This window comes from Microcaecilia unicolor, chromosome 3, assembly GCF_901765095.1.
Source record: "Microcaecilia unicolor chromosome 3, aMicUni1.1, whole genome shotgun sequence".
NCBI classification, from domain to species: domain Eukaryota; kingdom Metazoa; phylum Chordata; class Amphibia; order Gymnophiona; family Siphonopidae; genus Microcaecilia; species Microcaecilia unicolor.
The window spans coordinates 175,576,264-175,597,520 of NC_044033.1; the positions used below are offsets into that span (position 1 = coordinate 175,576,264).

At 43.1% G+C, this 21,257-nt stretch overlaps 1 protein-coding gene across 1 annotated transcript in view; it reads right to left on the bottom strand.

Annotated features, from left to right (window-relative positions):
• MARS1 (methionyl-tRNA synthetase 1) overlaps positions 1–21,257 on the bottom strand; it is a 101,472-nt gene that overhangs the window by 29,882 nt on the left and 50,333 nt on the right. Inside the window, exons 14-16 of the mRNA XM_030196620.1 lie at positions 17,398–17,515; positions 10,397–10,610; positions 9,030–9,161 (exon numbers count right to left, since the gene is read on the bottom strand). Of these exons, the coding sequence (XP_030052480.1) occupies positions 9,030–9,161; positions 10,397–10,610; positions 17,398–17,515 (464 nt within the window). The remainder of the gene's footprint in view (positions 1–9,029; positions 9,162–10,396; positions 10,611–17,397; positions 17,516–21,257) is intronic.

The following is a 21,257-nucleotide window of genomic DNA, read 5'->3' on the forward strand; positions in this document are numbered from 1 at the left end:
TCACCTTCCTTATGGTCCAGCTACACCAGTTCACTCCAATAGAATGTTATGAAAGCTTTGACATCCAGGTGGGAGGTGCCGAAAGCGCCATCACCTCTGGCCCACAAATCCAACTTGTAATGCTTCAGGAAAGGGTGAAGAGCACCACAATGCTGCCCGACAAATATCCTCCGGCGACACAGCTTGGGCTCCAGTCCATGATGTGTCCTGTGTCTTAGTCAAATGGACTCCACGGACCAATCAGAACCACATTATTAACCAAAATGTAGGCAGCCTCAATCCAGCGAGCAATTGCAGCCTTAGGAGGCCACCTTTCCTTTTCATTGCACCTGAAACGAGACAAAAAAAAATGGATCTGACTTCCTGAATTCATTTGTCGCCACTAGATATTGCAGCAAGACGCTCTGAACACCCAACTTATGAAGCATGTGATCTGCTCCCTCCTTGGAGCATCTCAGAATGGCAGGCAATGAAACCACCTGGTTCAAGTGTAACGGACCATATGCAAGGCCACAACCTCTTCTGAAAAATACAAGAAGGGATAAGACACAAAAGTGCCTAAAGCTTCGCAATTTGATGGGCCAAAAGAAACACTGTTTTCAAGGATAGATCCTTAAGGAAGGCCAACCAGATGGGCTCAAAGGGGGCCCCTGCCAGAGCCCTAAGCACAAGAGAAAGGTCCCGTTGGGACAGTTCTGGGCAAAACAGCAGACAGAACCGTTTAACCCTCCTCACAAAAAAACATCCAGCAGGTCCGCAAAGAATTTGCCTCCCCAGTGTCCCTCAAAAGCACACCAGAGCTTCTACCTGACCCTTGAGAGGATTAAGGGCCAGGCCCTATTCAAAACCATCTTGGAGGGAGGAAAGAAATCAATGGCATGTCACCCTTTCAAGGAGTGAGCGACCTCTAATCGCACCAGGTCTCAAAGGTCTTCAAACCTGAACATATGCTAAGGAGTGGTAATCTTCCTAGCCCACAACAGTGTTTCCACTACCTGTGCTGGGTACCCCTTGCACTTCAAGTGTTGCTTCTAAGGGGCTAGGTCATAAGCCAAAAGGGATCTGGATTTTCCATGAAGACTGGACTCTGCTGGAGTAGACTGTCTCCATGGAAAGAGGGGCTGCACCACTAGAAGCTGAACCAGGTCCATGTACCATGGTTGACACAGCCAATCTGGATCATGGTTAGATAGGAAAGTACAGTTACTTCATTACAACAGTGTTACAATTTTCAGTACTTTCATATGTAACGAGTTACATTTGTTTTACCATACTATTTAAAATTGTTACTATGACGCTGTACTTTTGTACTTTGTAACAAAGTATTTTTGTAAAGTTGTTTTTAAACAAAAATATTTATTAACTTAAATCTAAACGAATGAAAATGCCACAGCTCCTGGCAGTGATGAGTCATCCAAATAATGGCTACACAGAGCCAGGACCGATAACAGCCCTGTTGTGTCCCTGCCCACATATATGAGCATTTCACTCTAGAACAGCCAATCTCCTCCACTCGTGAACACACATCCCTCTCCAGCCTCAGGCACAGGTGCTCTGCTTTATGCTCCACTCGAATTACACAAAGCCCCGGATGAGGTTCATTGTGAGGATACCAGTGTTGGCACAGCATATAGGCCAATCCACCCAAGTAACACTCAAAATGGTGAAGCAAAGAAACCCCAATGAGTGAAAGGTGCACCACCACCTCTTTCACCACTGTGAGTAGGGTTGCCTTTTTTTTTTGCCCAGATGTTGTGGCCCTCATCTTCCCCCAACCCTGCAGCTTGTCTCTCTTGCTCTCTCTCCCTACCTCTACCTTCAGAATCCAGCATTTCTCAGTTCCTCCTCTCTGTTGTCTCGATCACCAACAGTAGCTTGCTCAAGGCATCGGGGCCTTCCCTCTGCTGTGTCCCCATGCGGAAGCAGAAGGTATCTCACAGGGGGCAGGTCGCGACAGAGCTAAGGCCCCAATGCTGTCCTGAAAGGGGGTGAGGAAGGAGGGACAGAGAAACGATGTACTTGGGAGGTAGAGGCAGGAAAAGGGAGAGAGAGAGAGAGAGAGAGAAGTTGGACTAGAGAATGACATGGGGGTGGGGATCTGCAGTAACCGCAGGGACAGGGCGGGGACAAACTTTGTCCCTGTGTCATTCTCTATGTTGGACCCATCAGGTGCAACAAAGATCACCACAGAGGAAGAGAGGAGATTTTGCCTGAGAGGGGTCCAGTCCAACATCCGCTCCTGCGACAAGCTAGCCACTGCAAGAGAGACTTCTGAAAACAACAGGAGATCTAAGTGACTGGTGCAAAAGAAACAGGGAAAGTACTAAAAGTGTGCACACATTTGAATAGCACTATTTAGCTCCAGATCAGGGAAAACAGTGCAGAGAACCCACAACTTAGAACCGAGCCAAAGAACTCTGTGTTGTCCATAAAGAAATATACTTATCCGACGAGTGACTAGTAGCTGTATTAGATAAGTTTTTACTTTCTGAGAAAATTTTGCATCCTCTGAAAATCAAACCTTGAATAACGTCTGTAGAAAAAGATCAAGAATGTTGTCTTGTAAGTTCTGTAGAGAAAAATAATTCGTAGAACCTATTGAGTTTCAGGAACCAACCTTTTAAACCCTATGCTATATGTGAAGTGTACTGTTATGTGTTCTTATATAATAGTACTGCTAAAAGCTTACATCGGATCAATTTGCTGAAAGATTGTTTGTAGTTTGACACTTCTTGCTTGAGCTCCTCACCCTTGAGGTAAGAGTTGCACTTGGCTAACTGTGACCAACCGTAGAGAGTGAAGAGAGCTCCAGCATAGACGTATTACACTAAGAACCACTGGTTTGATGATGCCATCCTATAAGGGTCTTGGCAATCCACAGCCAGCCAGTATTCCTGAAACAAAGCAACACAGCATACCCCCTACTAAACAACAGGGCAAAGGCACAACTAAGAACTGAGCCAGAAAGCGGCCCAGTAAGACAGACCAAAGTAACCCAGCTCTGCATCTGAAGCTCTTAAGGGAAGACTGCACAGTAGCCCTGTCAACTTCTAGGCAAGTGTAGATACAAAACACCCCACAATTTGAAATGTCTATATACTAATGCTAGAAGCCTAAAAGTAAGATATGAGAGAATATTTAGTACTAAATACTCCCTCTGTCTCTCTCACTAGTAATCCATTTCATAGTAACATAGTGGATGACGGTACATAAAGATCTTGTCAGGCCATCCAGTCTGACCAATATCCTCTGTACTCTCCCTCTCAGCCCTCACCTACCCTGGGGGGGGGGGGGGGGGGGGAATAAAAAGAATTGCTGGACTTGGGACGAGGGGAGTTTGAAAGATGCCGGACAGTGAGGCACCTATCCTGCTACTTTCCTCCCAATCTGTGTGGCTGTCACTAGGGTGGCAAGCTATTTTTTGGGAGTGGCATTTGCCACCTTGTAGCAACACCTATGGGTAGGGTTTAAATCGCCATTTCTTTCAATGAAGAAAGTAAAAAGGAGGAGTGCCCCAGGGTTCTGTACAAAAACATGCTATTTAACATATTTAGCAATGATCTGAAAATGAGAACGATGAGTGAGGTGATTAAATTTGCAGATGACAAAACTATTCAAAGTTTTAAAATCCCATGCAGACTGAGAAATTGCAGGAGGAACTTAGGAAATTGGAAGGTAGGACATCCAAATGGCAGATGAAATTTCATGTGGACAAATGCAATGTGATGCACGGAGGGAGGACTAGTCCAACTCATAGTTACTTGATGCTAGGTTCCACATTAAGAGTCACTACCCAGAAAAAAGGTGTGTGTGTGTCATTGTGGACAACATGTTGAAATCTTCTAGTCAGTGTGTGGCAGCAGTCAAAAAAAGCACACTGATGCTAGGAATCACCGTAGACTAAATTAATCTGAACACAGCATGATTAACTTTTCAACCTTTCGTGATGCAGAACTCCAAGTTGAGTTCTGAACTGGATTGGTCTGGGGGGACTTAAGGATAGGAAAGTAGCTGGTAAGATCCAATTCTTCCTTCCTCTTCAGCCCTCCAGACCAGTCCATACATGTGAGACATACTAAAACAGTATCTACTCAGAGAGGGTCCTAGACTAGCCTGCCCTCACAGGCCATGTCCTGCTTTGTCTGTACATCCAACCTGTAATGCTGAACACAGGAACACAAGAACAACAAGTGGATGCTGTACAAATACCTTGCAGCAGAATCAAACAGTGCTCTACCCACAACAAAGCCTGTACACTAGTCAAATAAGCTCCCACAGGTGATGAAAAGACTGTCCACCCAACAACATATGCTGAAGCAATAGCTTCCTTAATCCAGTGACGCTTTTGATGCAGCGTTTCCCTTCCCAGGCTCATTTTACATCACAGACAGGCAGCAAAAGCCTTGGTTCTATACAAGATTTCAACCCCCCCCCCCCCCCCCCCCCCCCCCCCCCGCCCGCCCAGGAACCAAGATCAACCGTTACCTGAAAAACTGGCAGCAACTGATTCACATGAAACGTGATACAACCTTTAGATGAAAGGACTTAACGCATCTCTTTCAACATCACAAGGAAAGTTTCTCAACATGAAAGTGCTCCGATCTTCCAGATTCTACTGGCTGAGCAGATTGCCATAAGGAACACTATCTGCAAGGTGATGTTCTTCTAGAATGCTGTCCAAATGGACTGAAAGCGTGCCTTCACCACAGAAGTAAGAATGAGGTTTAGTTACCAAGGGGGTACCACCAATGACGAGGGAGTCTCATATGCTTCGCGCCTCTCAGAAATGTCTCTGCATTTGGATAAGCCACCGAGACACACTTGAACTGGCCCCCTGTAAACACATGATAGCAGCCACCTGGCTAACCCCTTATTATCAAGGCCATCTTCTAGAAAGCATCCGGTAGGGAAGACCAAAACGGACTGGTACTGCAGTTTCCACATCATGCCTTTAAGATTCTCTGTACTACTACTAATCATTTCTATAGCGCTACTAGACTTACACCGCACTGTCCACATTATAAGCAGATACTTTCTCTGTCCCTAGTGGGCTCACAATCTAAGTTCTTGTATCTGGGGCAATTGAGGGTTAAGTGATTTGCCCAGGATCACAAGGAGCTGCAGTAGGAATCAAACCCAGTTCCCCGGGATCTCAGCCCACTGCACTAACCATTAGGCTACTCCTCCACACTCAGACATATGTCAACGAGGTTAACGTCATTCGGTATGAATATCCTCTCTTCCTCAACCTCTTCTCAAGAGCCAGGTCATACAATAAAACAGTCATATGAACTGGACCTTGGAGCAGAAGGTCCTTCATCTACAGACATGGCAACACACCCATTCAGCCTGATACCTCTGAACCACAGTCTTCTGGACCAGTCCAGCACCACTAGGCCCAGGTGAGACTGCCCACTAAGAACCATGCGGAAAAGCATACATAAGACTGCTTAAAGGCCACAGCTGGACCAGATCATCTATTCAGGTAGAGAAATGCTTCTTTCTGCAGCTGATATACTTGGGAACTTTGACATTCTCAACGGTCACCATCAGATTCAAGACCAGGACCCCCCCCCCCCCCCCCCCCCCCCCCAGGTTCTTGCGATGATTAATAAGATAACAAAGGTGGAATATCCTTGTCGGGCAGAGTACTGTCTACTTCTTTTTTTTTTTTTGTTTGTCACATTTGTACCCCGCGCTTTCCCATTCATGGCAGGCTCAATGCGGCTTATATGGGGCAAAGGAGGGTTAAGTGACTTGCCCAGAATCACAAGGAGCTGCCTGTGCCTGAAGTGGAAATCGAACTCAGTTCCTCAGTTCCCCAGGACCAAAGTCCACCACCCTAACCACTAGGCCACTCCTTTCCGGCCCTGACTCAGGTACATTGTCACAAATTGGCTGCTCAAATTTTTGTGGCAGCCAAATTAGCACTAGCAAGGGCCTGGAAACAGTTAGATGCTCCTGCGATGCAGATGGTGGCTCGCAAAGTGGACTGTATCTACCAGATGTCAAAAATGACAGCCATGAGAAAAGGACATATCAAGCTGTTCCAGAGAGTATGGCAACCATATGAACATTTGAGAGATGTCTTAATGCCACCACCATAGTGCTGGGGGGAAGGGAGGAGAGGAGGGAGGGGAATATAGTGTTTATGTTACAACAATAATATTAAGAGGTTGTGTCTGAAGGTTGTATTCAGAGATATGGATGTTTATGGCTTTGTGGATTATAATAAAAAAAATTAAATAAATAAAACGTTAAAAAAAGACCAGGACCCCCAGGGCCAAATGATGAAACTGAAAACCTTGTTTGTCAACTGTGTTTCTCAGTCACCATCCGCTGGTAGGAGAAAGTAAACCCACACATCTGGACATGTCTGCAGGAAGGAAGAGGAATATGTACAAGTTGTTATGCCATCTCTATGCTTCTAACACAGTGAATTTAAAAGTATAAAAGGTGAGTGAAGTGCCTGGTTTTTCTTTCTTTTAAAGTGTTTAAAAAAAGAAAAACTAGGCACTTCACTCACCTTTTTTTTACTTTTAAACTCACTGTGTCAAAAAGTTAAAAACAGGAAGCACATGGACATGTTTATTCACTGCTGATGAATTCATCACCGAGATGACTGATACATAAGTACATAAGCATAAGTACATAAGCACTGCCACGCTGGGAAAAGGCCAAAGGTCCATCAAGCCCAGCACTCCGTCTCCGACAGCGACCAATCCAGGCCCCAAGAACCTGGCAAAATCCCAAAATTTATTAACGATTAATGGACTTTTCCTTCAGGAATCTGTCCAGACCCCCTTTAAACTCAGCAAGGCCAGCTGCCGTCACTACCTTCTCCGGCAATGAGTTCCAGAGTCTAACCACACGCTGAGTAAAGAAAAACTCTCTCCAATTTGTTTTAAACCTACCACATTCTAATTTCATCTTGTGTCCCCTAGTTCTATTATTATTAGAAAGCGTAAACAAACGCTTCACATCTGTCTGCTCTACCCCACTCAAAATTTTGTAGACCTCTATCTGTGGTGGAGGAGTGGCCTAGTGGTTAGGGTGGTGGACTTTGGTCCTGGGGAACTGAGGTCAATTCCCGGCACAGGCAGCTCCTTGTGACTCTGGGCAAGTCACTTAACCCTCCCATTGCCCCACGTAAGCCGCATTGAGCCTGCCATGAGTGGGAAAGCGCGGGGTACAAATGTAACAAAAAATAAATAAAAATATCACCCCTCAGCCGCCTTTTCTCCAGGCTAAAGAGTCCTAGCCTTCTTAACCTCTCCTATAAGGTAGTCGTCCCATTCCTTTTATCATTTTCGTCACCCTTCTCTGCACCTTCTCCAATTCCTTTATATCTTTTTTGAGATGAGGCGACCAGAACTGAACACAATACTCCAGGTGTGGTCACACCATGGAGCGATACAACGGCATTATAACATCCTCATGCTTGTTTTCTATTCCTTTTCTAATAATACTCAACATTCTGTTTGCCTTCTTGGCTGCCGCAGCACACTGAGCAGAAGATTTCAACGTCCTATCCACGATGACTCCCAGATCCCTTTCTTGGTCTGTAACTCCTAAAGCGGAACTTTGCATCACATAGCATCACTTTGCACTTGTCAACGTTGAACTTCATGTGTCATTTGGACGCCCAATCCCCCAGTCTCACGAGGTCCTCTTGTAATCTTTCATACTACTCCCGCGACGAGACGACCCTGGATAACTTTGTGTCATCTGCGAATTTAATTACCTCACTAGTTACTCCCATCTCAAGGTCATTTATAAATATGTTAAAAAGCAGCTGTCCCAGCACAGACCCCTGAGGGACCCCACTAACTACCCTTCTCCATTGAGAATAATGACCATTCAACCCTACTCTCTGCTTCCTATCTTTTAACCAGCTCTTAATCCATAATAATACATTGCCTCCGATCCCATGACTCTCCAGTTTCCTTTGGAGTCTTTCATGAGGCACTTTGTCAAACGCCTTCTGAAAATCTAGGTATACAATATCCACCGGCTCCCCTTTGTCCACATGTTTGTTCACCCCCTCGAAAAAATACAGTAGATTTGTGAGGCAAGACTTCCCTTCACTAAATCCGTGCTGACTTTGTCTCAGTAGCCCACCAAGACCACCATCTAAGCTTTACATTCCATTGCCACCCACCCTCCTTTCCCAAGCAACTGAGCTTAACAGAGTGCATCTCAACCAGAAAAAGAGGAAATTAAGTTAAAATTTACAGTCTGAAATTCACTGTAAATTTCTTCAATCTTGCCTTTCTCTCTAGCCATCATGAGATACAGATCCTTTGTTTTGGTTCCTCTGGGACACAGCAGTTATGAGTAACTGAAAAGCACCACAAAAAATGTTCTGACTCTCATTCTGGTTGCTCTCTCTCCATGAAATCTAGTCCAGTTTAATCACTCAAACTTCATAGCGTGGTTACTCTGGATACTGTTGTCACCAGAGGTTCTTCTCTGTTTAATTATAAAGTAACACCCCCTGCCCCCTCTCCCCAGACCCACACTAATAGGCCATTTATAAACAGAAATACCTTATCACCTTCCTCGCCTGACAAACTGATTTCCTAATCCCCGGCATATATAAGGGTTTATGAACACCACACCTAAAGCTCCACCCACAGATAAAACTGTTACACCTTAACGTTCTCAGGCTACTGTTCTATCGTCTTATCATCCCCCTTTGTTACATTCCATTGATGTATCCCCCAAATGATATTCTGAATTGACTTTGTCTTCCCTTAATTCTCCACAATGTAACCCAATATTGAATTGTAACAAGCTGTACTTCCATCAAATCACAATGTATTGTAAGCCACACTGAGCCCGCAAATAGGTAGGAAAATGTGGGATACAAAAGCAATTAAATAAAAAAATAAATACTCAAAGTACTTCCGATTCAATAGCTTTTGGCAAGGATAGCAATGGGGTTGTATGGTCTGCCTCAGTACACCCGTCATCACCCTCCTTAGCACTCAGCTACACTCGTACCAACACTCCTCTGAGATCCTTACCGCACTTTCTCCAGCAGCTGATTATACTGATGAAGTTCCAGTGTGACATGTACTAAGAGCTTCTTGTCCTCCCGATTCAGCTCCATTTCTGGCACACAGCCATCAAAATACTTGTGCACAAACATACCTGCTCTGTAAAACATGAGAGTGTTAAAAATTACATTCATTATTTTTTTTTTTACACAAACATTTATATATATATACACACTTTGCTGTCTACATTTAGGAAATTCAGCAGTTGGGATTTTTTTATTTTTATTGGCAGAGGGATAAAAATGTCATTGAAGGTTTAGGTGGAAAACATTTAGAATTTCAAACAAGAAGCCCAAAGTTTATAAAGCCATAGTTAAACTGCAACCAAAGTTAACATTTCCATCTAGGAGGCTGCAATGGAAGAAAGGTGGTCAGGCTTGTGTGTGCATTCTGTGCTGCAGGAGTGCCGCTGCAATAGTGACTGATGCTGGATTACAGACTACAGCTGCTGTACCACTTCTGTTTCAGTAGTGCCTCAGTTACATAAAACTGCCTATGTACTGAAAACCCCAGGACTGTTGCAGATAAGTCTGCACCAGGATCATTATCGGTTGATCTGAATAGGCAATGCAAGCAGGACATGAGGTAGGGTTTCCTTTTAAGCTGTGTTTGCTTGACCCGGTTATGTGATTTTTCTTAAAATTTATAAACTTGTGATTATAAACAGCTGAGAATTCACTAGTGAAAGTAGCACGTGAGATTTAGTTGAGTATGACAGTTTTAGTATCTGATATTTTTTTTTTTACAATAATTGTTAATGAACTGTATTTAATATTTATAAATTATATTTTAACATGCTATAAGCTGCTTTGGGTAGTCCTGTGGTATACTTTACAAATGTGTGTTTTTTTGGGGTTTTTAAAAATATTTTAAAAATTATTCAAATTTTCTGAGTAAGGGTACAAATAATCTGCCTTATATTGTAAGATAAGTAAACTGAGGTTAAAAAAAAAGTGTCAAAATGCAAATGAGGGGTCCTAGCATCTCAGATCCAGCCCTTTCCACAAAAAACATGAGTGACTCAAGAATGAAATAAATTCTGACTGAGGAGGTTGGAAGGGTGGGAGAGGACTAACTGGCCCCTCCTGTTCGCCCTCCTCATAAATCCACTGAACAGCTGCTGTGTTGAATTCTATGACCTAACGGTTCTGGTAAAAATTAATCCTTCAGTGGTGACGAGAGAAAAGACCAAAGAATGAGTAGGATCTATGGCAGCACAGTACGCAGGGACAACTGGATAGGTCCTTAGCTGAAAACAGCTGCTGTGTTACCCCTCTAAGTTTGTAGATTACCTAAGGATACCCAGAGGGACCTTGAATACCATGATCCCACACCTGTTTACAAAGTTGCCCAGGTTGTTAAGGAGCTCCGAGTTGTTCTTGAGCATCAGATCATTCCAGGAAAAGGCGCTGTCCTGCCCCTCGGGTCGTACAAACAACAGGTAGAAGCGCCAGATGTCTGCAGAGATCCCTGTATCTTTGGCCATGTCTCCGAAAACCCCAACACCGCGGCTCTTAGAGAATTTTCCATCCTCATAGTTCAGGTACTCTGTCAGGAAAATAAAAATTAAGAAGTAATAAAATTTGTACATGAATGGTTAGTACAACTATTTGCCTCCTGACCTATGCTAACTGTGAAAGCATGGGACCCGGAGGAAACCACGACAAGAATTAACATTTGCTGTGCCTTGTATATTAGAAGATGCATCACTCATCTGGGCTAGGGTGACCAGATATCACCCATGTGTAAAAGGTCAGACCAATGAGATGCTGATTTGTTGTCCCTCCCTCTCCCTCCTCCCCCCCCCCCCCCGGTAGCCTAGTGGTTAGTGCAGTTGACTTTGATCCTGGGGAACCGAGTTCGATTCTCACTGCAGCTCCTTGTGACTCTGGGCAAGTCACTTAACCCTCCATTGTCCCTGGTACAAAATAAGTACCTGAATATATGTAAACCACTTTGAATGTAGTTGCAAAAAACCTCAGAAAGGTGGTATATCAAGTCCCATTTCCATGTGCGAATAATTCCTGCTTTTCTTAAGCAAATCAGAGCTACAAGTTCATTTACACAGTTGAGTAAAATTCAGGACCGATTCAGCACATGCCTTTGTACACAGAGCTGTATTACTCCCCTTTTATTACAAGTAAATCCACTAAGAGGAACTACTACAAGGACCAAAAATGGATTATTCATTTTTTATTTTAACAGACACAGAACATGAGGAAGGGATGAATGAACAATAGTAACTGGTGTTCCAGTAGGTGTATTGCTTCTGGGGATACATGTCGGACCAGTAAAAAGAATTATCCAAAGATAATGCTGCAGGATATCAAAAGCTCATGTACAACATCCTGCTGCACAATTTTTATGTTGATATAACTTAAGAGTATCGCAGCCTAAAAAGAGCCCAGGTACGAAAAGTATGGGAGGTCCCTGCTTATAATCCAAGAAAGAAAAAAAAAGCAGCTGGACAAGAGAGATGAGCTCTATCCTTTAGCCCTCAGATCTCTAATGTGGTAAAGAAATCATTTTATTTTGACAATTACATTCAATCACAAATACAATCAATCTAGACTCTTTATGCACTTTATCATATACTTACATTTCTATACGATATGATTACTGTAACATTTATGCCGGCACTACCAAAGTCGATTTAAAACTATTACAAACTATTCAGAATACTGCAGCTCGCATTCTCTCTCAAGCCTCCAGATTTACCTCTCTACCCTCATCTCCCCTTACGTTCCTACCCGTAACCTCCGCTCTCAAGACAAATCCCTCCTTTCAGTACCCTTCACCACCACCGCCAACTCCAGGCTCCGCCCTTTCTGCCTCGCCTCACCCCATGCTTGGAACAAACTCCCTGAGTCCATACGCCAGGCCCCCTCCCTGCCCATCTTCAAATCATTGCTCAAAGCCCACCTCTTCATTGTCGCCTTCGGCACATAACCACTACACCTCTACTCAGGAAAGCTAGACTACCCCAACTTGACATTTCGTCTTTTAGATTGTAAGCTCCTTTGAGCAGGGACCGTCTTTCTTTGTTAATTTGTACAGCGCTGCGTAACCCTAGTAGCGCTCTAGAAATGTTAAGTAGTAGTAGTAGTAGTAGACAGACCAACTCCTCTTCTGCAATGCCTTCACTGGATTCCCACTGAATACAGAATAAAATTCCAAGATCTTAACTGACACATAAGGCTCGCCATACTGCTACTCCATCTTCTCGTTGCCCTAACTATTCCATATACACCTACCCGCACTCTTTGCTCGCTCAGTGATAACAGATTAGTCCTACCCCCACCAACAAGTGCGAGGTGGGAATCCACGAGCATAACAGCTTTTTACTTTCTTGCACCAGTTTTAAGGAACGCATTACCTTAACCAACTAGATCAGAAAAATCATATTCTCTCTTCCGTACAGTACCAAAAACATACTACTTTCGAACAGCTTTTGACATTCAATGACAATGAATTTTTCTGCGAATTAGCTGTACAGTACCCTGCAACTGAGTTGACAATCTTTTATGTTGAGTGATTGGTATAATTGATATTAAGTTGGTTGAGCTGTTTTATTTGTTTTTTCTTGTATGAAAGGTTTGTTTTCTTCACTATTTTTTAATGGAGTTCTTAATTTAATTTTGTTTGTTTTATTGTACTACTTGCCTTGTAAATCATTCTGATTTGCTCTGCAATAAGTGATGGTAAACAAACGATACCCAATACTGGAGATCTCCCTTGATAGTAGAGGTGTGTATATATATATATATATATATATATATATATATACTAGTAAAAAAGGCCCGTTTCTGACACAAATGAAAAGGGCGCTAGCAAGGTTTTCCTTGGAGTGTGTATGTTTGGGAGAGTGTATGTGAGAGTGACTGTTTGAGAGTCAGAGTGAAAGTGTGAGTGTGTGCGAGAGAGAGTGAGTCTGGGTGTGAGTGTGTTTGTGAGAGAGTGTGTGTGTGAGAATGAGTGTGTGCAAGTGTGTATGTGAGAGAGAGTGTGTGTGTGTGGGCGAGAGAGGGAGTGTGTGTGAGACACAGATTCTCTGTGAGAGTGAGTGTATGAGACCAAGCGAGTGTGCGAGTGACTGTGTGGCACAGAGAGTGAATGTGATACAGTGTGAGACAGAGTGTCAGAAAGACATTGTATATGAGAGAGAGAGTGTGAGCCGTGCCCTCCCAATCCATGGCCATCTGTCCCCTGCCCCCTCCATTCATCCTTTTCCAGCAATTCCCCTATCTCCCTGAGACCTGCCCTCCCAATCCATGGCCATCCATGTTTCTCTGTCACCTGCCCCCTCCATTCATCCCTATCCAGCATTTCCCCTCTCTGCCTGAGGCCTGCCCTGCAATCCATATCCATCCATGCCCATCTGTCCCCTCCATTCATCCCTATCCAGCAATTCCCCTCTCCCTGAGTCCTGCCCTTCCAATCCATGCCCATCCATGCTCATCTGTCACCTGGCCCCTCCATTTTTCCCTATCCAGCAATTCCCCTCTCTCCCTGAGCCCTGCCCTCCCAATCCATGCCCATCCATGCTCCTCTGTCCCCTGCCCCCTCCATTCATCCCTTTCCAGCAATTTCCCTCTCTCCCTGAGGGATGCCCTCCCAATCCATGCCCATCCATGCTCCTCTGTCCCCTGCCCCCTCCATTCTTCCTTTTCCTGTAATTCCCCTCTCTTCCTTCCATGACCCCCCCCCTCGCATCCATGCTCCTCTCTGGCCCGCCCTCTTCTTCCCCCCCCCCTCTTCGCATCCATGCTGTCGTTTTTCCCCTGCCCTCCTGCTCCCAGTGTTCAACTTTGCTGCCCACCCTCTTCTATCCCCCCAACCTCCCTTTTCTTTTTTTTTTTTTATTTACCTCCGTGGTGGCGGTTCCGGCAGCGCAGCGTCAGGGAAGGAGGCGGCGTTTCCGACGTCTAGCCTTCCCTTCGCTGTGTTCTGCCTTCTTCTGACGTCATCATTGACGTCAGAAGAAGGCGGAACACAGCGAAGGGAAGGCTAGAGACGTCGGGAGCGCCGCCTCCTTCCCTGACGCTGCGCTGCCGGAACCGCCACCACAGAGGTAAATCTAATATACTAAAACGCACCGTGCGTGGGTGCGATCAGTTTGTTTTTTTTTTCTGCCCTCGCGATCCGTGTGTTTTCCCCGCCCTCAATGTCATGACGTTTGACGCGAGGGCGGGGCAGAGACGGCTGGGTGGCTTCACACCACGAACGCCACGAACCCTTCAGGGAGTGTTTTAGTGACTTCAGAACGTTGTCCTCATTAGAACGTTCACGGTGCGTTTTATTATATTAGATATATATATATATATATATACACAAACATTTTTCCTAGTCATTTGTTTAAAAAACAAAAAAAAAGTATTGTTAAAATATAGAAGTTCAATAAGGTTGAATTTATCATATGTTTTTCATATAAAATTGGCTTATGTTATGTTCTTTTTGCTTGCTTAAGTAGCGTAAGTGCATTTTAAAGATCATCCCGCAAATTTCTCAATCTGCACTTCCCCAGCTGTAAAGGATTAAAATACAAGCTGATACATGCCACCACCTTCTCTTACATGAGCACGCAATTGTGGAATGTAATACCTACAGACCTGAAAGCTATTGATGAAATAACTAACTTCCGCAAATCTCTGAAGACACATCTATTCAACAAGGCCTACAAAGAGAACCCATAGCCTTACAAAACTACCTCACCAACTCACCCAATTATTACAGTCCACCTTATATCTTGCCTAACACCTTCCTTCTCTCCTCCCTCACTTAATCTTTGTACATTACTAATTGTATCTGATATCATGGAATGATTATGTCATACCCAAACTCTGTAAGCCACATTGAGCCTGCAAATAGGTGGGAAAATGTGGGATACAAATGCAATAAATAAATAATACATCTCTTGATAAATTAAAAAAAATATATATATATATATTCAACACGCAGATTTTAGCCTGATTCTTCATGGCTTCCAAACACATACTAAGAGTCAAGCTATCCTTAATTCCAAAGGTCTCAACACTCTGTAGCATCCCACATTTAGGGGTATAATACTAAGGTGCGTTAGCATTTTTAACGCGCCTGTAAATTTAAGGCGTGTTAAACGCTAATGCGCCTATAAATTTCTACAGGCATATTACCATTTAACACGCGTAAATGGTTTATGCGTGTTAAAAACGCTAACGCACACATAGCGCCGCTTAGTAAACCTAGCCCTTAGACTCCAAAGATGCAGAACAATATCCAATTTTGACCAAATTGGAATTAACATCCTCCATGAGTGTTACTACTTGAGAAGGGGAAAAAAAAAAAATCACATAATTGAGTTACTGATTTCCTCAAGAGAGTTTCCAACCCATGTACAATTTTGCACACATCTACCAATGCCACTTCATCTGGAGGAATCAGTCCCCTGGTGATAAAGAATCCTTCCACAAAACAAGACGAAGTGGTTCAATGGTCCCGCTAAATAGCAGAATTGTTGAAGTACTAGGAGTGGAAACTTCTCTTCCTGGTGGCTTAGAAAAATTTTCCAAAGTATCCCTCATCTTCACTGGAGTCAAGTCACAGGAGGGGGTGGGGTAAGACTATCCCAAAACTGAGTGAAACACCAGAAACTGGTGTAGAAGAGGAAGCTTCTGGAGAGGTCTTTGATAAAGGCACCACATACCACTCAACTGGTCCACTTGCTTTCTGAGCAACAGAAACACTGGTTTTCCTCTCATTTTCCCCCTTCCTCCTCATAATACACTTCTAATTAATAAAAACAAATGCAGTATCTAAACAAGTGGAAGAAAACAGCTTAATAACAATAGTTTCCTGGCTCCATGCTCCTCTAGGGCTTCAAAGGAGCTTGGAGCATGGCCCCTTCGTGCCATGCTCCTATGGCCATGTGCCACAGGAGTGGGTGAGCTTAAGTTCTTCCTTAGTGGCGCCTTCAGGCTCCTCTAGGGCTTCAAAGGGGCTTGGAGCATGCCCCTTCGTGCCATGCTCCTGCGGCCATGTGCCACAGGAGTGGGTGAGCTTAAGTTCTTCCTTAGTGGCGCCTTCAGGCTCCTCTAGGGCTTCAAAGGGGCTTGGAGCATGCCCCTTCGTGCCATGCTCCTGCGGCCATGTGCCACTGGAGTGGGTGAGCTTAAGTTCTTCCTTAGTGGCGCCTTCAGGCTCCTCTAGGGCTTCAAAGGGGCTTGGAGCATGGCCCCTTCGAGCCATGCTCCTGTGGCTATGTGCCACAGGAGTGGGTGAGCTTAAGTTCTTCCTTAGTGGCGCCTTCAGGCTCCTCTAGGGCTTCAAAGGGGCTTGAAGCATGGCCCCTTCGTGCCATGCTCCTGTGGCCATGTGCCACAGGAGTGGGTGAGCTTAAGTTCTTCCTTAGTGGCGCCTTCAATAATGTCAAAGGTACTGCAGCTGATCACGACAAGCTCCTCGGGAGCAAGTAACTCCCTTGCAGGTGTTGACGGGTGCTCAGTCTCTCTCCACTCTCTCCGTGTATTGAATATTCCTGTATGTTCATTGCTATCACCCAAGATACTGTTGAGACGATATATCTTAAGTATTAGTTATATCAGAATTTGACTAAATGTTTTCTTCATGTTATTATTTACCTAAAAATGTTGTTCAGGTATCAGAGAGAGGGCGAGGCAGATATATTGGCCCCATTAGAATATTTTGATTTAACTAAATTCCTTGAAACATCTCGAGACCAATTTTCAGAATAAGTTACCCTTTTGGTATCCTTTGTAAGTGAATTAGATAGAACTGTAATAATGAGATCATACTATTAAAAGAAGGATTTTCTATTTTGTGGTAGAAAATTACAGACATTTTCTGACATAGCTCGTGCTACACAATGACGAAGGGAGTTTTTCTTACAATTAAAACCACAAGTACTTGCGATGAGAACTAGTTTTTTTTTTTTTTTAAGTTCCCCTGCAAATGCTCAATAAAGTTTCCTGACAAGTTATATTGTCTTTGATCCAGTTCCGTTAGAATGTTTTCTGTTAGAAAAAAAAGCTGAATGATTGTCACTAAGACGTGGGATTAGTATAACATTTATAAATTAGGTCTTAGGTAATTTCGTGCTAAATAGTGCAAAGAGGGTATTGCTTGTCCTCTTTTTGAGTTGTCTTTTTTTTTGTAGGTGTTTCCTTTGAATATCTCCACTCTTCTCATTAATATGGACTTGGTTGTTTTTTTTTGCTGCATTATATTGTATGTAAGACTTTTTACAAAAAAAAAGAAAAAGAGAGAGCAATCTCTGTCCCCCCCCTTCCTTCCAGAACCATATTATGAATTCAGGTTTCAGTGTGAACGCCTTCAATACCTGTTGAGATGAGGTGATTGACCAAGGTGTAGTTATCCTCAGCTCCAAGCTGTGTACAAGGGAAGACCACACTGTGAAATGGAACATTGTCCTTCGCCATAAACTGATAAAGTTGAACCTTCATGTAATGAAAAAAAAAAAAAACACACCAATTAGAACTGCGTCATGCCATGGTGACACTTAGAAAGAAAAGGCAAGAGCTCTGCGCTTTTTCCTGAATGACTTAGGTGTTCCTTGATAACCCATACTGTGATCCTGAGAACAATGGTTCTTGGTTAGGATGGGATAAAAGGATGATGGGTAGGATAGGGGGAGGAGTGGTTAAAAGCTGGGCTGAAGCGACAGGATAACTGGGATTCATATGCTCTTTAAGGGGCTCTTTTACTAAGCCATGCAGGGTGCCTACATGCGCCCAACACGCACCAGTTTGGAACTACCACCTGGCCTTGGCGATAATTTCATTTTTTTACATGCATCCACTACGTGCGCTGGAAAATATATTTTATTTTCCTGAATGCAGAGCTAACCAGGCGGTAATCGGGATTGTACGCATGTTGACGATTACCACCCAGTTAACGCATGAGACCTTACTGCTAAGTGAATGGGTGGCGGCGGTAAGGTCTCAGACCCAAAATGGACGCGCGCCAATTTTCATTTTGCCGCACATCCATTTTTGCCCCCCAAAAAAGGTACTTTTTTACAGTCACGTGAAAAATGGATCTGCGTACATCCAGAACACGCGCCTACACTAGCGCAGGCCATTTTTCAGTCCACCTTAGTAAAAAGAGCCCTAAGTAATTTTAGGCTGCTTTATGGGGTGAGTTAACCTGGGTTGGAGGTGAGGGAAGTTAATTAATGGTTGGAAGTGGGGAGGGATAGGGAATATTGATTTTGTTGCTTGTTGGCTTTACAAGACGACTCTTGCGCACAGTTGTATGAAGTGGTAATACACTTTGACATAATACACAAAAGGTATAGCTTCCAGATTAAGGGTGGCTGTCGGGTTGGATGGATAACAGAACTGGTTTGAAAGTATTCCTAAAACTTTGAGAACAAGGTCATGTTAGGTTTACTTGTTGATTCACTGTAGATATGTAAGCAGCCATCTGTTTGTAATGTTGCTACTGGTTCTCAATAATAAAAACGGTTTTGAAAAATTAAACTGAAATTAGTTCGCACCAAAAAGATATACAAGTTCACTCGTATGAACCTCTATGAATATGTTTGTGGTTTATTGCACTTGATATACTGCCTTTCATTATAGCATAACAAAGCAGTTTACATAACTAATTCAAAGAAAATAAATGAATGCCATAATATTTATATGACAGAAAGGGGTCAATATATTCAAAGCGATTTTAACCTACCAGAAATGGCTCCTGGCCAGTTGAATCGCTTGTTTGGGGCTAAACAGTCACTTAACCGGTTAGCGCCTAACTCAAAACAGGCTATTCTGAGGGCATTCCTTGGTCCGTTACGACATTTGTGCCTATATGGAATAACCCTAACTTTAAGATTGATTAAAAACAAGTTTCTTGGTCTCAGTGGCAACGTATAGGAATTTGGGCCCTTAAAGATTTGATACATCTGAGTAGCCAGACATGGAAATCTCTCTCAGATTTGAAAGCTGAATTTTTATTATCAGATTCTCAATTTTATCAATGGCTACAGATTAGCTCAATGTTAAAAAAAAGTAATTTACAAATTCAGCTAATGTCTCAAACCCCAGAGCTTATTGATTTCAACTTGAGGCTTCAGCATACTGGCCACGCTGCTTCCCACATTTATAAATAGTTACTAAGTAAATCCTCTGCTAAATGTACAGGTTTACGTAAATGTTGGGAGGAGGACATTCAGCAGCCTATTTCAGATAAACTATGGGAGCAGTTATGGAATTCCCTCTTTCGATGTTCTAACTCTTCTTCAACGATACAATCTTTGTACTTCTTTATGCATAGATCTTTGTGGACGCCTCATAAGTTGCATGTTGTTGATCCCTCTAACTCCAACTTATGTTGGTCCTGCCAATCTCAAATAGGCAATATTAAGCACCTTATATGTGACTGTGTGTGTATTCAAAAATATTGGAAAGAAATTTGGTCATTATTGGTAGATATTTTCCACCTTCCAGACCCAATAACTTTTAAATTTGTGATACTTAAAGATCAATGCTTTAAAAGCATGCTAAAACCGAATGAATGTATCCTTGTTAACACCATGATGCCTTTTTTTTGTTACATTTGTACCCCGCGCTTTCCCACTCATGGCAGGCTCAATGCGGCTTACATGGGGCAATGGAGGGTTAAGTGACTTGCCCAGAGTCACAAGGAGCTGCCTGTGCCTGAAGTGGGAATCGAACTCAGTTCCTCAGGACCAAAGTCCACCACCCTAACCACTAGGCCATTGGAAGTCCTTATATCAAGTCACTTACCAAGAATGGTGGAATTTATTGTTTCAAGCTTATAAATGTGAAACATATCTTGCTAAGAAATCATTTCGTTTTGCCTTGCATGGGGAAGAATGGCTTCCACTTATATCTTATTTTAATGATGTAAAGTGATGATTGCTAAACATGGTGTATCTTTTTTTTTTTTTTTTTTTTTAACTTTAAATGTTTTTATTTATTAGCATATACAGCAAACACATATTCAAACAATGAATATAGCCAAAAGCACAACCCGTTCATATCAGCATGTTTCATGCTCTGTTGCATATCCTCCTTTTTTTTCCCCTCCCTCCCTTCTTTATCCTAATTTTGAAAATGTTTCCTGTTTCATGACTGTGAGCTCCTGTTTTACCTTGTTTTGTATAATGTTGCTTGTCTCAAGGTTGTGAGCTCGTTTTACCTTTGTATTGAAAATCAATAAAAGTGAGTAAAAAAAAAAAAAAAAAAAAAAAAAAGAACTTGGCAGGTTAAGTGCCGATAATTTAGCACTTAACCGGTCATGGTAATCGCATAAATAGGACCGCATAAAAGCCAATCCTAATGTTGCACTTAACCGGCTATGGTTTTGCCAGCTCTGTAAATCCAGAAATCCAATGCCGGAGCTTGAACATGGCCCGGCACTCAATTTCCGGGTATAATGCCGGTGGTGGTCAGCATTATACCGATATTGATATTGAGCCTTTTCTTTATGATATTGGCGTAGTTTGCATGGTAAAATTTTCAACGATCTATTTAACAACACTGGAAGCAGGTAGCGAGTGTTGTGGGCGTTGGGTGCTTTATTGTTGAGCAGATGCAGATTCTACAGTAGCAGATAAGTGATCGCTTATTTTGAGTATTTTTATAATTTTATCCTCCATATTAGTACCTTTTGTAGTGGATACTAATAAAATTCATGCTTTACAAAAAAAATGTTTTTGGTGGGTAAAAGTATTGAGTTATGGGCAATTGGGGCAAGTGATTGACCTTTAATACAGGCTGGGATCTCAAAAAAAAAAAAAAAAAAAAAAAAAGAGTACACTGCACTTTCTTTTATTTTTTTGGCGGCTGTTTCCTTCTCCTCTCGGTCAGCACTCAAGGAACCCCTTCCAGTTGCAGGGGGAGGGGTCCGAGGCACAGAATAACTCCCAGAGGAGGTCAGGAGCAGGTGGCTTACTGAAAATTTACCAATATGTTATATCACATAAGTAATGCCACAGTGGGAAAAGACCAAGGGTCCATCGAGCCCAGCATCCTATCCACGACAGCGGCCAATCCAGGCCAAGGGCACCTGGCGAGCTTCCCAAACGTACAAACATTCTATACATGTTATTCCAAGTCCATTTAGTAGTGGTTTATGGACTTGTCCTTTAGGAAACCGTCTAACCCCTTTTTAAACTCTGCTAAGCTAACCGCCTTCACCACGTTCTCCAGC